Source organism: Nycticebus coucang, chromosome 16 (assembly GCF_027406575.1).
Source record: "Nycticebus coucang isolate mNycCou1 chromosome 16, mNycCou1.pri, whole genome shotgun sequence".
Lineage (NCBI taxonomy): Eukaryota > Metazoa > Chordata > Mammalia > Primates > Lorisidae > Nycticebus > Nycticebus coucang.
In genome coordinates this window covers 56,981,534-56,998,711 of record NC_069795.1, presented here as the reverse complement: position 1 = coordinate 56,998,711, position 17,178 = coordinate 56,981,534, and the positions used below count along the sequence as shown (strand labels likewise).

Below are 17,178 nucleotides of genomic sequence, written 5' to 3'. Positions count from 1 at the left end.
CTTGTAACACAATACAGCTTTGTTCTTTAAGCTTGCCCAGTCTTCTTGGAGGACTTGCTTCTATATTTGGAATAGAACTGGAAAGCCTTGTTTCATCTTTTGAACCCACCTCCTTCTTACCCCTAGACTTGCTGAACATTATGGAAACCCATTTAGCTTAAATCCTCTGTGACTGGGATGCTATTTAGTTTTCAGAGATTCACAGGACGATCTTAAGGGTCTTAAAAATTCCCTCCAATCACTTCACAGATAGTTTGCAAGAGACAAAAGTTGAAGTCAGAAGCCCTGCTAAGGATAGTGGTCAGCATAGTACAACCAGGGATAAACTTCTCTTAAGATTCCTCACAAGAAGTATGAACATACCTCAATGTTCCCTTCTCTTCAAACTTTAACTCTTTGGTCAATGAATGAGCTAGTTCTTCAAAAAACAAATACTAATATACTCCCTAAAGCTTCCAGTTGGCAGACAGCCAGAAGACACTTTGAGTGTGCTTTCTCATATACATGAAGAAAACTCCTATCAAGGAAATGACCTTTTGATGTATTGCCAATTCTTATGGGTAAACAAGGAATCAGCAAAAATAATCCATGGGCCCTATAAAACTAAATGACATTTCAGTGTTTTTTTCTCATTATTTTTTACTTTTTTACTGTGGGAAAACATTCAGTACTGAACAGTTTGGCTTTTCTTTCATTCTCTTTGTGCCACAGTTACTGGGGACACTTTATATTTTACTCTTTTTTTTTTTTTTTTGTTCTTCTCCACAGTTAAGGGAAAGAATAATTTTTCATATTGATTTCAAGCCTGGCTGCAACAATGTCATAAATGGGAAGGAAACGTAATGTGTGACTATTTCACACTATGTGTCATACAACTTCCCCAAAATGTCAGAACATCCTGTGCAGGCAGCATGCTCCCTAAGAACATCTACCTCCCTGGGTGTAACTAATTTACTTCTAAAGCCTGAGAACTTTTTGTAAGTCATTTTAAAAGCCACAAGATATTTGTTGGTTAACCAAGTACCTCAAAACATATATCTGGGCTTTCTTTTTTTTTTTTTTAAACATAAAAAGCCATACATCTATTTAATACTACTCTGTCATACAGATGTGCCAAAAACACCCCTGCCCCACACATTTGGTGGATATACAGGGGGCAATCACTGTTCTAAGAAAGCAAAGAAAGAGAAAGACCCAGTGGGGTTGGGTCAAACCCAATTTTTAAATTCATTTTTATTTAAAGCAGCCGGTTAAGGACTTGTAACAGCAATCAATGTTTGTTCTTTATTTAAAAATAAATTCTCACTAGGCTTCCATTTTAGGTTATTTTCTACACAAATCAATGATTTTATGTACTACTTTAAATGGAAAATGGTATTTGCCTTTCTAAATTTTCACTTTGATATTTTTATTATCAGAAACAAGTTAACGTTGAAGACTGATTAAAATGAAAAGTGTGCTTTTTTTTTCATTTTTCTAACAAAGAGATATTACAGGTGAATTTCAAATTTCAGTTATGTCAAAAAACGTGGTTCTTTATTCTTTAGGGGCAGATACAAGATATCAGAGATCTCTTAAAAGCTGGGCTACATCTGTGGTCAGTTACATCCCACTTCTTGCATTTTCTAGGTCAATAGCTGCAGAATATAGTAGCAACACCCTGTCTTTAGCCACACTTACAGCTATAAGGCAGGAAAATTCCTTTCAAGATAATCTTTATTTTATTGGATTTGACAAAGTATTCCCAAAGTTTTTACTACATGTAATGGATTTGAAACAGATTAAGCAGCAGAATGTGAGCTTGGTATTCTTGTTTTTGCAGAACCATCCTTCCCAATCCCTGCTTTTACTTATCCTGTCTGTGACAAAACACTTTTGGTGGAACTCCTAAGGTAAAGTGAAACCTATGACACAGGTTATCTTTACAACTATGAAAGGTTTGAGAAAGATATCAGGGGGCTAATGTCGTCTTCAATCCTACGCTTCTTCATCTCCCTTTAATCTTTTAACTGCTACGAGCTGACCCAATGTCCCTCCAGCTGCCTTTGTAACCACCAAATCCAAGGGGCCTCCAGCCAGCTAGGAGTCAGCTGGCAAGGAGAACCGAGACACAAGCCCTGTACACTCCCCCCACCCCGGTCTTTAAGCCGCTGCGGAGGAGGTGAAAGAAGCCCGGAGCCGGACGCCACGCCCTATGGGGCGGGGACCATCTCCTGGCCACACCCCCGCAGCGGAGAACGTGGCCCGCGTGACGTCATCGAGGAAGCCCGTTGTGGTTGGAGGGAATTTGGAAGAAACATGGAGGGCGGGAAGGAGGCGGAGTCTAGTTGCCCTGGTGACGGGTTGTCCTCCTGTCGCCTGGTTACAGGTCGCGGAGGTCCTGGCTGCTGCGGCTTAGGCGGCCTAGGCCGCTGAGGTCTGTGGGCCCGAGCCCACTGTGGGCTCTTTCTGTCTGTTCTGCTATGTCTGCCGCCGCGGCAGTGGTCACGCCGTCCGGCCTGGAGGATGGGGTGCCTCGGTCCCGTGGCGAAGGGGCTGGAGAGGTGGTCGTGGAGCGAGGGCCTGGCGCGGCCTACCACATGTTCGTGGTGATGGAGGACTTGGTGGAGAAGCTGAAGCTGCTCCGCTACGAAGAGGAACTCCTCCGGAAGAACAACCTGAAGCCCCCGTCTAGGTGGGTGCTCTCGTCCCCGAACGCCTGGGGGGCCCTGTGGAGATGCCTTCTTCTGGGAACGCCGAGCGCGGGTTGGTAAGTCCTGGCCTCTGGCTTCCTAGCCAGGGAAGGACACTTCATCCCAAACTCGGCGACGGAGGGCCCTGGAACTCACGGAGCTCAGACTGGGTATGTTTGTTGAGAGAGTAAACAAGTTTTGGAATGGCAGAAAGGACTGGGAGACAGCTGGTTCATTTTTTAAAACACACATGTACTTCTACAAAACACAAACTGTGTATTTTCTGATTGTAAAGGTAATAAAAATACTCACTGTAAAAAAAGCCAGGAAAACACAAGAAAATGTGTAGACACGTGTGAAGTCGCCCATGAATTCATCTCTAGAGATGAATGCTATTATTTAAATCTGGTTTTAGTTTTTTGTTTTCGGGACCCAGATTGTACAACTGGCAACCGTGGGTACCTAGAACCTTGCTGAGGAGCACTTTATAAGCTGTTGGTAAACTCGTGGACTACTTCCAGTGGTTTAAAAGACTTAAATGCCTTTGCAGTAACAGTACTCCTGAAACTAGGAAGTAGAAAAGACAAATGAGAACTATTGGAAATGTCCTCTTATCATAAAACCTAAAATTCTGCACTTGTTCTAATGGGGACAAGTTCAAAATATCCTGAAGACAGTGCCATTAGTTGTTGAGGGTAATTAACAGCTGGCACCTTCTTTCCTAATTGCTATAGTTTAGTTACAGCCAGATAAATAAAAATTGTATATTTTTTTTTTTCACTTTAATACTTTTTCTTCCCTATCGTACGATTAGTATTAAGAATCTGCAGTACTTTCTCTTACTGTCTACAGCCAAGCTTAAGTAACTTCCCATGATGGTCTTGATCTCATTCATCTGCTCTCTTCCAATAACTTCAAAGATATGTAGGCTTTATATAAACTGTCCATATTATTAAGTCAGTCCATAATAGAAAAAAAGATAAAAAGTGCTCTTGCTTGATCCATGATAGAAGTGGTAAGAAGTGGGATTGTTACTTCAAACGATTAAGAATAACATAGACAACCAACATTTTCTATGTTAGTAAAAATGCAATTTTTTCCAAGTATATTTTTCAAGCCAAAAGAAAGTGGCCTTGAACTTCTGTTTATAACATCTCTGTACTATTTATTTCCTTAGGAGTTTGGCAGAATACTTTGGATTATGGGCTTGTGTGTGGATATCCTAGTTCAGTGGTTTTCAAAGTGTGATCCTGGACAAGCAGTATCAGCATTGCCTGGGAACTTAGAAGTGAAATTCCTAAGGCCCTTCCCCTTCTGAAAATACCTTTTCAGAATTTCTAGGGGTAAGACCTAGCAGGCTGGGGTTTTAACAAGTTTTCCAGGTAATTCTGATGCATGCGTATATTTGAGAACCACTGTTGTAGGTCTACAGTAGCTATCAGTATTCATTCCTCTGTCCTCAAGGAGTTACCAGCTAATAAGGAAAAAATGAGTTTGGGGTGGACAAGTGCTTTGAAAGGGTTGTGAGTATACACCTGGAAGGACTTCATGGCCTTTTTTCCTTCTTATTTTTCTATTATCTTCAAAACATTTACACATATCCTGTAGGAAAAAGTTTGGGAAACATGAAGGAGTAGACTATAGACTCTTACAACAGTGGTTATAACAGCTGTAAATACATTGTAAACATAATAATGACAACTACTTACACATTAAAAAGCAAAATAAGATCTTTAATTAAACTGACTTGAATGTTGTTGCTAGCAAATTCCTATCATGTTTAATCTTCACAGGATTGTTTCTATTAACCTAGGGAATTTAACAAAAGAGAACACTATTTGTTAGGCTGAGGATGTGACACTCAGAGGTTCTTAATCTTGGCTGCACCTCAGAACTATCTAGGAAGATTTTGAAATACTGGGGCTCTACTCCCAGTAAAGTAAGTTCTAATTTTACCCATTGATTAAGGAAGAAGTAATGTTTGCTCAAGTGGCAGTATATTTACTAGCTCCTAAGGCGATTCAAATATGCAGCCAAAATGAAAACAGCTGTTTTGCATAGCTGATAAGTTAGAAACAGTAAACGCATAGTGAATAATCTTTAAGGTCTTTATAACTATGAGATTCTCTTAATTTAAAATCACCATTTTTGTTAGTAAAGTAATGATTAATTATTCTTGATACTTATATGATTTTAACAAAAATTCCACACTGCTTTCTAATATGCACGACATTTCCTGGGTGTACGGTCTTTGATCTAATAGTCTGTGTACAGTAGTAATTAGTCTAATCTTGCTGATAAAAACGTTAATGTGAGTGGTATGGATTAACTGGAAACTTCAAAGGGTGAAATATCAAAGTTTTTTGATTTGAAGGCCATTGGGGGAGGAGTTTCTTTGCAATTTTAACCGTGGCTTCATTAGTTGTTATAAACTTTTACATTATTTCACATTCCTCTGTTTTTCCTCGTTTTAAAACAGACACTATTTTGCATTGCCTACTAACCCTGGAGAACAGTTCTACATGTTTTGTACTCTTGCTGCTTGGTTGCTTAACAAAGCAGGACATCCCTTTGAGCAGCCTCAAGAATATGATGACCCTAATGCAACAATATCTAATATATTGTCTGAGCTTCGGTCATTCGTAAGTGTAAACAACTCTCTTCTTCCTGCCTGTTCTCAAGTTATGAATTCTAATATTAAAAATTTAAGACAAATGCTAGCCTTTTAGATAACTCCTGTGAAGGTACATAAAAGTATATCTGAATCTATCTTCAGGTAAAACTCTCAGAATCGTTGATATTATGACGTTAATGTCACTTCAGAAAATGTTCAGTGCATAGTCTATAGCCCAAAGTAATATTTTTCTTAATCTTGATATGTCTCAAAGGTAAATTTATGGCTGGTTAGTTCTCATTCTAAAAAATGATAATACTGTGAAGTCAAAATACTTTGCATTTTGAAAGGGAACTTTGATTTAATGGACCATGATGGCAATTGTACTTTTCATTTCTGATTTTTCCTGGGGACAGGCAATAAGACATTTTTGGCATACATGTTATTAATTCTTGACAAGTGAATCACTGTGTCCTTTCCATAGTTTTTTTAACCAAGCTAGTGGTTTTATTGACTTCTTTCACCTTAATAAGATCAATAATTTGTTCTGCTACTATTAAGTTGTTGCTTTTTAATTTAGTAAGTTTAACAATGAAATATTTATTTTCTTTTAGTTTTTTGTGTATCGATTAAAAAGACAGATGTATTTCTAAGAAGCAGTGTAATTACAGTTATTTTAAGTCATTTGAAAAATGGAAAAGTGGTACATCTTTGCTTGTAATATTTTGACATTTGGAATATAACTAACAAATGATACCTGTTTACCTTTTGTTTTTTAGGGGAGAACTGCAGATTTTCCTCCTTCAAAATTAAAGTCAGGTTATGGAGAGCATGTATGTTATGTTCTTGATTGTTTAGCTGAAGAAGCATTGAAATACATTGGTTTCGCCTGGAAAAGGTAAAAATTACCCAACTGGTAATAGTAATTTTATGTGTATAGTCCTGTGGGTACATAGCTGTCTAATTGAACTGATAAGAATTATTTCCTCTCAACTGTTATAAACTGAAAATGCCACAAGTAATTAAAAAACGCTAGTATAGACAAAATTGGAATGTCTGTCTAGTAATGTGTTACATATTCTGCCCTTTCCCTGTTCAAATATTTAATTATATTAAAGGTTTAACTGTGACTGCGTATCTTTCTTTGTCAATTTAGGAAAATGTATGTCTCCTTGTGCAGGTATTTCTTCGCAGAGGCATAGGATACACATGAATGTAGCTGATAGCTACTGATTCAATGAAAAAATGGAAATGATAGGGTACTTTCAATGGAATTTTTTCCTTTGCTTATAATGACTGGGTAAGAATAATACTGAAGAAGCCACCTGACACTCTCTTAGACATTGTTCGTTGCTTCTGTCTCTGACCTGACAGTGCTTTGTTTACATTTCTATTATGTTTTATTTGTCCTTGGTTAAAATTCTTTACTTACGGTCTGGCTTTCTTGCTAAATCATGAAATCTTTGTATATCTTCTATGGTACTTAGCACAGCACTTGGTATATAATAGATGCTGAATAAATACGGGGCATATAGATGAAGAAATAAAATATGCAGAAACTCAAAGTAGGTTATAATTATAAAAATATAAATTTGGTCTTTGAGGATTGGTATTTAGTGTTTAGAATGTGGAAGGTGCTTCACAGGTATAAAACATGAAAACATGAGCAAGCAGTTGTTTTTTGTTTATTGTTTTTGAGACAGGGTCTCACTTTGTCACCCTCAGTAGAATACGATGTCGTCATAGCTCACAGTAAACTCAAACTTTTGGGCTTAAAGTGATTCTCTTGCCTCAGCCTCCCGAGTAGCTGGGACTACAGGTGCTTGCCACAATGCCTGGTTATTTTTAGAGATGGGATCTCACTCTTGCTCAGGGTGGTCTTTAACCTGTGAACTCAGGCAGTCCACCAGCCTTGGCCTCCTAGAGTGGTAGGATTACAGGTGTGAGCCACTGCACCCGCCCCAGTTTTTTTTTTGGGGGGGGGCAGGGGGGATTAGCACTAACTTCTTTAGAAAGATGTATAAATTATTCCGTTAATATTTTATATTAAATTATATTCTTTCAGGTGTAATCTATTCCCTATTAAGTTCCTTCACTTTGTTTATCATTGGGTTGAACCTTATGAAATTACCGATATTCATCTATTTTTAAACTAAAAGTGACAATCTCATGCTTCAATCCAAACATTACTGTTTAGTACAATATAAAAAAATGATTACATGATCCATATTAGTTCATTCTATTTCAAGAAAAGAAATATAAGTTCTGAAATGTGCTGCCCTATTTGGCATTTTTTTTTTTTTTTGAGTCAGTCTCACCATGTTGTCCTCGGTAGAGTGCTATGGCGTCACAGCTCACAGCAACCTCAAACTTAAGCGATTCTATTTCTGAGCCTCCCAAGTAGCTGAGACTACAGGCACCTGTCACAACACCTGGATGTGTTGTGGTTGTAGTTGTCATTGTTGTTTGGCAGGCCTGGGCTGAATTCCAAATCGCCAGCTCCAGTGTATGTGGCTGGCGCCCTAGCCACTGCTCTACAGGTGCCAAGCATTACTACATCTATAGCCCAAGAGATTCTAAATTCACCAGAAGCAATTATGCGGTATTTCAGCCACTATTTTATGTCACACTTCCTTTGTTTCTAGGCATATCTGATTCCTGGCCCACGTATTATGTATTATGTATCATGTATTATGACTTGGGTAACTTATATTTTTAAGTTTTATTTTTAATTGATACATAATGTACATATTTATGGGGTGCAACATGATGTTTTGATATGTAATGATCAGATTAGGATAATCAGTATATCCATCACCTCATCCATTTGTCATTTCTTTATGGTGAGACAGTCAGAATCCTTCAAGTTTTTTTGAAATATACTCTATATTATTGTTAACTGTAGTCACCTATTATGCAATGGAACACTAGAGTTTGTTCCTCTTATCTAACTGCAGTGTTGAACCCATTTACCAACCTGTCTCCAACCCCCTCCTTCTCAGCTTCTGGTAACCACTATAGTAGCCACTGTCCCACTTTCTACTTCTGTAAGATCAACTGTTTTAGATTCCATCTATGAGTGAGATTGTGCAGTATTCATCTTTCTGTGCCTGGGTTACTTCACTTGACATAATGTCCTCCAGGCTTATCCATGTTGACATAATGACAAGATTTTCTTTTTTTTGTTCTTGGGTGAAATAGTATTCCTTTTGTGTGTGTGTGTGTGTATATATATATACACGCATACATACACAGGGTGGCCATAAAGTTCACATACAATTTAAAATAGTGTGCAATTTTAAATTGCACGTGAACTTTATGGCCACCCTATATATAGACCACATTTTATCCATTCATCTGTTGAACACTTAAGTTGATTCAATGTCTTGGCTATTGTGAATAGTGCTGCAGTAAACATGAGAGTGCAGATTATGTCTTCCACATGATTTCATTCCCTTTGTATATCTACTTAGTAGTGGGATTGCTGGATCATATGGTAATTGTGGGGGGTTTTTTTGTTTGTTTGTTTGTTTGTTTGTTTTTGAGGAACCTCAGTACTGTTTTCCAAGTGGCTCTACTAATTTACATTCTTACCAGCATTGTGTAAGTCCCCCTTTTTCCACGTCTGTGCCAGCATTTATTATTTTTTATCTTTTTGGATTTCCCTGATGCTTTTCCCTGCATTTCCCTGATGCTGCATTTCCCTGATGATTAGTGATGCTGAACATGTTGTTATATATTTGGCCACTTGTCTTTTTTTGAGAAATGTCTATTCAGGTCATATGTCCAATTTTTAAGAGGGGTTTTTCTATTACTGTTTTTCTGATTTTTTTTCTATTACTGTTGAGTTTGAATTCTTTATATTTATATATTCTGGATATTAACTTCTTATCAGATGCATAGTTTGTAGAGATTTTTTCCATTCCTTAGGTTGTTTATTCACAGTTTCCTTTGCCGTGCAAAGGATTTTTTGTTTGACATAATCTCATTTGTCTATTTTTGCTTTTGTTGCTCGTGCTTTTGAGTTCTTATCCAAAAAATTCTTGCCCAGACCTATGTCATGAAGTATTTTCTCTGTTTTCGTCTAATAGTTTCAAGACACATATTTAAGTCTTTAGTTCATTATGAGTTGATTTTTGTAATTGGTAAGAAATAGGGACCGTGTTTCATTCTACTACATGTGGATATCCAGTTTTCCCAGCACCATTTATTAAAGAGATTGTAACTTAGATAATATATAAGGAGTATATATAAATAGGGAATAGAGGAGTTGAAAAGTAATAAACATTACAGAATATTATCAGATATGTAATATATAAATTCTGTAGAAGGTATGTATTTATTGATGATTATTTTATGTATATCTAAATATTCTAGAACAAGTCCTAGAAAAACATTGCTTTTGAGAGATAATCTAATTCTGAATAATGAAAGATTAGAAAATTCATTTTTTCATTGCTTTGGCTCACAGTACTTTCCATAATATTCAGTGTTGATTTTTTTGTTTGTTATTTTGTTAATATGTCTGAGGTTTGGGATTTTAAAATAAGCTTTCATAAATAAACAAAAATATACTTACTGTTTCATATGGGAAATACTTCTTATGATGGAGAAATGATTGCTCAATATTTAGTATTGGGAGCACTAATTAGATTTTGGAAATAAGAAAGCTAGACTCCACCTTACTACCTTTATCAAAATAAACTCAGATTGATCAAAGATGTAAATGTGAAAAATGAGACTATAGATATAGTAAAAGACCAGAAGAGTTTAAAGCCTGTGATATAAGGGAAAGCTTTATATATGTGACATTAAAGCAAGGCGCTGTGCAAGAAAACGTTGCCAAGTCTATCTAATACGAACTGTAACAATCTTTAATATCCAAGACTATAAATAGTAATTTTTTTAACACAAATTAAACAAAGCATTCCAGCATTAATTTTCCTTCCTTCCTTCCTTTCTTTTTTTTTTTTTTTTTTTTTAGAGACAGTCTCACTCTGTCACCCTAGGTGGAGTGCCATGGTGTCATAGCTCACAGCAACCTCAAACTCCAGGGTTCAAGCAATCCTCTAGCCTCAGCCTCCTGAGTAGATGGGGCTACACCTGCCCAGCTAATTTTTATTTTATTTTAATTATTTTTTAGTAGAAGCAGGGTTTCACTCTAGCTCAGACTGGTCTCAAACTCCAGAACTCAAGCAATCTGCCTTCTTTGGCCACTCAAAGTGTTAGGAGTCCAGGTGTGAGCCACCATGCCTGGCCTATAGCATTAATTTTCTTTTTTTTTCTTTCGCTTTTTTTTTTTTTTTTTTTTTGTAGAGACAGAGTCTCATTTTATCGCCCTCAGTAGAGTGGTGTGGTGTCACACAGCTCACAGCAACCTCCAGCTCTTGGGCTTAGGCAATTCTCTTGCCTCAACCTCCCAGTAGCTGGGACTACAGGTGTCTGCCACAACGCCCGGCTATTTTTTTGTTGTTGTTGCAGTTTGGCCGGGGCCGGGTTTGAACTCGCCACCCTCGGCATATGGGGCTGGCGCCCTACTCACTAAGCCATAGGCACATCCCATTAATTTTCTTAATATACAAAAAGCCAAAGGACAGAGTCATAAATAGGCATTTCACTGAAAAAGAAGCACAAATAACCAATTAAAACATGAAAAGTTGTTCAGTTACTCTCATGTGAAAGAAATGCAATTAAAACAGGAATGAAATTTTTTTCACATAGTTGGTAAAGATTAAAGGTGTGTATCATATTGATGAAAGTATGGACATGGAATCACACTGTCTTTCACTATTGTTGGGAGTCTAACTCCGGGTAACGTTTTAGAAGCCAATTTTGGCACTGAGTAGCAAAACAATAACACGTACAAAGTTGACTACTTAACCATTTCACTTGACAAATCTATTCTAAATAATTTATGTGATGCTAAATGTACAAGGATGATCTTTGCAGTATTAATGAGCAAAAAGTCAGAAATCTCAATTCAGTCATAGACTGTCACTTACATTAATTATGGTATTTCTTTTCAACAGGATATAATGCAAATATATATGGTATATAAAAAAGAAATATACTTAAATGTGGAAATTGGTGAGGAGAGTAATTAGATAATAACATGCATAGCATCATCTCAGTCTTGTAAATTTATTCTTTTAGTCTGGAGAGAAACACTTTGGCTTTTATACATAGAATGTTATAGGAAGAATACATGAAACATTTACATGTAACAGTGATTATGGGAGGGAGTGAAAAAGGACAAAATCTGGTATAGAGGAGAACCTTGACATTTGCATTATACCTTTTTGTCTTAGTACAGTACTTTTTACAACTCTCATCTCATATTAAGTGTTACTATTTTAGGCCATCATACCCCATGGAAGAATTAGAAGAAGAAATTGTTCCAGAAGATGATGCAGAATTAACATTAAATAAAGTAGATGAAGAATTTGTGGTATGTGCGTAGCTAAACTTCCTGTTCTTTTTGACCTCTGTGTTCCTTTCCCATCTGTTAATTCTCCCAGACTTCCGTTTTCTGCAATATTTTATTTCATTGTTTCTAGAGAATAAATGCTTTTAAATACAGTGCCATGTACCAATCATTTAGACCTTTGGTTATGTAAATTTTTATGTTCTCTAATGATTGAGGTCTGAATTTTAGCAGAGGTTCTTAATAGTAGAAGAAATAATATACCACTAATTATGTGAGTAAATTTTTTTTAACAACTATTCATGATCTTAAATAGGCCATGACTCATAAAGAATTTAGAACAAAACAATAGAATTTAGGATTAATTCATTCTGCTTCATAAGAATACCATTCATTTCTAAGGAATTCCTTTATGTGCATCAAATTAGGATGAGCACTACCATGCAGGAGTGTTTTTTTTGGCCGGGGCTGGGCTTGAACCCACCACCTCCGGCATATGGGACCGGCGCCCTACCCGTTGAGCCACAGGCAGGAGTGTTTTAAAAATGCTTTTAAATAACCACCATTTTAAAGTTGTTTGGCAGGACTTGTACCTTTTCCCATTAACATCTTATCCGTAGGTATGAAGTCTCTACAAATGTATTAGGCTATTAAGATGATAGAGGCAAAGAACTTTTTCTCAAGTTAATTCTTAGCACTAGAAATGGATTGACTCTGGTAGTTTAGAAAGTGTACAAGTTATCTGAAACAAACAGTAGAAAAAACCTCTCAGTGTCAACGTGGCCCTTGAACAACATGGTGGTTAGGCTGCTGGCCCCCACACAGTTGATGATCCACATATAACTTTGGGCTGCTCCAAAAGTTAACTACTAACAACCTGTTGACTGGAAGCCTTGCTGATAATATAAACAATTGATTAACACTTATTTTGTATATTATACATATTAGATACTGTATTCTTATGATATAGTAAGCTAGAGAGGAGAGAAAGCAATTAGGAAGAGAATTATATTCACTATTCATCAAGTGAAAGTAGATTATCATAAAGTTCTTCATCCTTCATAATGAATAGGCTGAGGAGGAAAAAGAACAGCAAGAGATAGCAAGACAGTCGTTGGTCTTGCTGTCTCAGAGGTAGCAGAAGCAAGAGAAAATCTGTGCATAAGCGGACCTGTACAGTGTAAACCCGTGCTCAAAGGTCAATTTGTCATCATACACCAATTAAATTATTTAGGTATTTTTAAAGTCAATAGATAATAGTTTTTAGTTGAAAGTAATAGAAATTATTTGAGTAATTTAGGTGTATTATTTAAGTTAATATATACCACAGAGGCGTTAATCACTGCATTATTTAACAACACATTTTGAAAAATATCTATTAACTAAATTAGATCATATCCAAATGGAACATTATGTAGCCATTAAAAATTTTTATAAAGAAATGTTAGTGACATGGGAATGATGACTTGTGCCATACTTTATGCTATAAAATTATTTGAGAAAAGGTTTCCAAATTTTCTCATGATGACCTCAACTATATAAAAATGTTAATAAAAGAAAAATGATATCAATATATTAACATTGTTATATATAGGTAGAACTATGCATGATACTTTCCTATGCTTTTTTCAAAATCTTTAACATGTATTTTATCAGTAGTATAGATATTTTTAACCATATGTATAAAAAGACTGTTATTTGCAGAAGGAAAAATATCATCATTGTAAAAATAGCCATTTTAAAAGATACCTTTTTTTAATGTCATAAATTTAAAAAGTCAAAGCAACAATATACTCTATTCATTCATCCTGTATTGTGTTGGATATTTTAAACAGTTTATCCTTATTCTTTATGGGATCTTTCCATTCAAGCTTAGATATTAATTTCTCACATATTTCCATGTTCACTTCATTTTTCTGCTCAGTTATGTACCTTGTCTTGTATTCTTAATAACTATTTAATAGTAATTAATAGTTTGTTAAATACTTGGTCCTAGTATATCAACATTTAACTTTGAAGACATATAACTCAAAACTCTAGTCAAGAGAAGAAAGGAAAACCTACTAGTCAGTAGAAAAAAAAAGTCTGAGAGGAAAAACCATGTCTAATTTTGCTTAGTGTTCTATCTCTAGCTTATTGTGCAGGGCCTGGTGCATAGCAGGTGTTCATTAAATATTTGACCACAAAGTCCATCTGTCAGCACATTGTTGTTTAACTTTTAAAAATTATAGCTAATTTTTTTCTAGAAACCCTTTAAAGTTCAAAGCAACATTACTAGGAGTGTAAATTTAGAGAAATATACTAGAAAGCAGCTCTCTTCACATATTTCTTTCCACCCATGAGATAATTATCTATTACAAGACCAACTGAAGGCTTTCTTCAAAGGGATTGCTTCTGAGGCTGTTTGTTCCCTTGTATCATGTGTCTTGAATTCTTTTTCTTTCTTTTTTTCCTTATGGTCATCATATTATTTTCTGGGTCCCTCTCTTCTCCTATTCTTGCTAAGGAGAACTGGTTCACTGTCAAGAAGCCTTTGAGAGATTATTTGATCCTGTTGCCAGAGTGTGCGGGGTTGCTCAAGGATGGTGAAGATCATTTCTGACAGAGTTCTGCTATAGTTATCTAGAAACTAGTTTTAGACTGGCCAGGTCAAGAGAGGATATATTGATAATTATAAAAAAGAATATTGGTTATGACACAGAATATTCTCACCTGCTATACATGTGTGTAATCATGTCCTTAGTAATTGGCAATAAGAGAATTAAGAAGGTACATGCCAGGCAAAGAAATAGTAGGAAATTGTTGAATGCCTTCTGAATTATTGAGATTAGATTTTTAATTTAGCTTATTAGTTTTTTTAAAAATTAAACTGTTTGTAACCCTATTTACATTTGAATTCCTTCTGAATGCTCTTAATAATATTTAGTAACTTAAATTCTTTTTCTGTGTATTGACCTGGGTTCTTCAGAGAAACAAAACCAATGGGAAATAAACACACACATACACACATATACACATTTCTACAGGAAAGGTCTTATTGTAAGAAATTAGCTTACATGGTTATGGAGGCTGAGAAGTCCCAAGATCCACAGTTGTTAAGCTGGAGACCCAGGAGAGCTTATGGTAGAGTTCCAGTTTGAGGCTGATGGCCTGACAAGCAGTAGAGCTGAGCTGATCATGTACATTTCGGTCCACATTTGAAGGGAAGAAAAGAACAATGTCCCAGTTTGAAAATAGGCAGGGAGTAAATTTTCTCTTATTCAGCCTTTTTGTTCTATTTAGGCCTTTAACAGATTAAACAAGGTCTATCCTCATTGGGAAGGGCGATCTCCTTTATTTAGTGTACCAATTCAATTGTTTATCTTATCCAGAAATACCCTTACATACTGTGAATAATGTAATCAAATATCTGCCATCCCATGACCCAGTCAAGTTGCCACATAAAATTAACCATCACAAGTTCACTCCTTGTCAAGTTGGTACACATAAACGTCATCTTAAACCATACTCTCCAAATAAAGACAATAACAAGATCATAATTCCACCTAAAACAATACAACTTTTCTGTGTACAACAAACAATACTAACTCCTTCCCCCAGAAGAGGAGGTAAAGTCTTTGAGAGAGATTTACTCTTCACCTTGATTGATATCCTGTGACTTAAATACTATGATGCAAAACATAACAGTACTCAAATATTGTAACATGAAATTAGTACATCTTAAGTTATATACTTAAGGGAATATGGAAGGGAAGAAAACAAAAACATTAGAATATAAATATATTCATACCAAAATAAGAAGGACATACTCATGACAGATATCCTTATTTCTGTAAGTGGTCACATGTTTATAGCTGGAATAAATTTATTTCTTTCAAAATTTAGGGGATACAAATGTTTTTCTTACATGGATAGCTTTCGTAATGCTTAACTCAGGTCTTTTAGTTTGCCCATCACCTGAATAGCATTCATTGTACCCATTGTTCACCTCCTCCCTGTAGCTGGTATTTATGACTTTCCTACTCATTCTGTTTTCTCTTTGCCTTCAGCAAGCACCACAACTAGTTGTGGTTCTTAACCTGGTGGAGTGGCCCCAACTTTTATTCCTGAAGGATCTGGGCCATTAGTGTTCTGCCTGGATTAAGTTATTATAGTTTTTATTGACCTTAACCACTGGGCATGATAATACTAAGAGACATCTTAAAAGATCTTTTGTATTGCAGACATACTTTTCCCTATATCTGTTGTGGAATAGAAATCCAATCAGGATCATGCCAGCCAGTTCATTAGCTGTCTTTTTTTGCCTATTGATTCAGAGGTATGAAGAATTTCAAATGGCCAGGCAGCAGCCTTACATTCCAGTCCAGTAGGATCATTATATCTCCTGTTGGAAGCATTTTTCCTTTTGGAACTAAGATCTTTAGGCCAGCAGAGCATAAGATCATGGAAAGAGGAACCAAAAATTCAGCTAGTGGGCAAGTAAGGATAATAGCAAGTGGTAATTCCCATTTCTGCCCCTTAACTCCTGAACTTGTGAATCCTGACTATGGGAGGATATTTGATACTGATTCATTTATTAATAGTAGCTACTACTAAAGCTTTTTATCTAGTGGTGTTTAATCCAGTATAATTCAATAAGTATTGATTGATTGCCTTTATAAATAGTACTGATCAGGTTATTGTAAATGCTGTATCTTGTCTCTTCTCCTGTGGGCATCGAGTAATTGGCATTTCAGCCATTTACTCTGGTTGTTAAGTAGACCATTTTAACAGATCAGTTTCATCATACCTCTGTACTCCATTACTCTACCCCTAAAAAAGTAAATGTCACTTGAGTATATAGACTCTACATTTATATTGCATCATATTCTACTAAAGTCTTTCCAGTTCCCAAAAGTTTAGCATAGTTCTCTTATCATACTTTAGTGGCCCTATCTCCAGAATTTCTGAATAGATCTGTGATAGAGCCTCAGAATTTATATTCTAATGAGTTCCCAGGTGATACAGGTTTCTAAATTCTTGAAGATAGGATTTCTTTGAAATCTACAACTGCAGCTTTATACAATTGTACATATGGAAGTGTTCACCAGTAAGCATTAACTTACTGATTTGTTTTTTTCTTTACAAGATCATGCAACTTGAGCACCACGTTCCATTGGCTTTATTACCATGTCCTTAGGATCAAGATATTCTGTCAAATTTATTTCATTTTACCAGGTCACCACAAAGACATTTGAAGAAAAGGGGAGTTCATGTTTTGTCCTATATGTTCATAGAACCTGCCCACACTCGGTATTTATTGTGTATTGGGCAGAGGGTTTCTCTCAAAGGGTCACTTCTTGCCCCTAACCCCTACAACTAATCGGTCTGCAGATCAGGACTAGCTTGGAATCCAACTGAACTATCCTTTTAAATAGATTAAGGGCCATGGGCCAAGCACTACTGATAACCATTACCTTATAAAGTTA

At 36.0% G+C, this 17,178-nt stretch overlaps 1 protein-coding gene across 1 annotated transcript in view; it reads left to right on the top strand.

The window, feature by feature from the left end:
* Positions 1-2,307: 2,307 nt before the first annotated feature.
* IFT57 (intraflagellar transport 57) overlaps positions 2,308-17,178 on the top strand; it is a 60,588-nt gene continuing 45,717 nt past the window's right edge. Inside the window, exons 1-4 of the mRNA XM_053564475.1 lie at positions 2,308-2,674; positions 5,152-5,314; positions 6,066-6,184; positions 11,644-11,734. Of these exons, the coding sequence (XP_053420450.1) occupies positions 2,463-2,674; positions 5,152-5,314; positions 6,066-6,184; positions 11,644-11,734 (585 nt within the window). The 5' untranslated portion in view covers positions 2,308-2,462. The remainder of the gene's footprint in view (positions 2,675-5,151; positions 5,315-6,065; positions 6,185-11,643; positions 11,735-17,178) is intronic.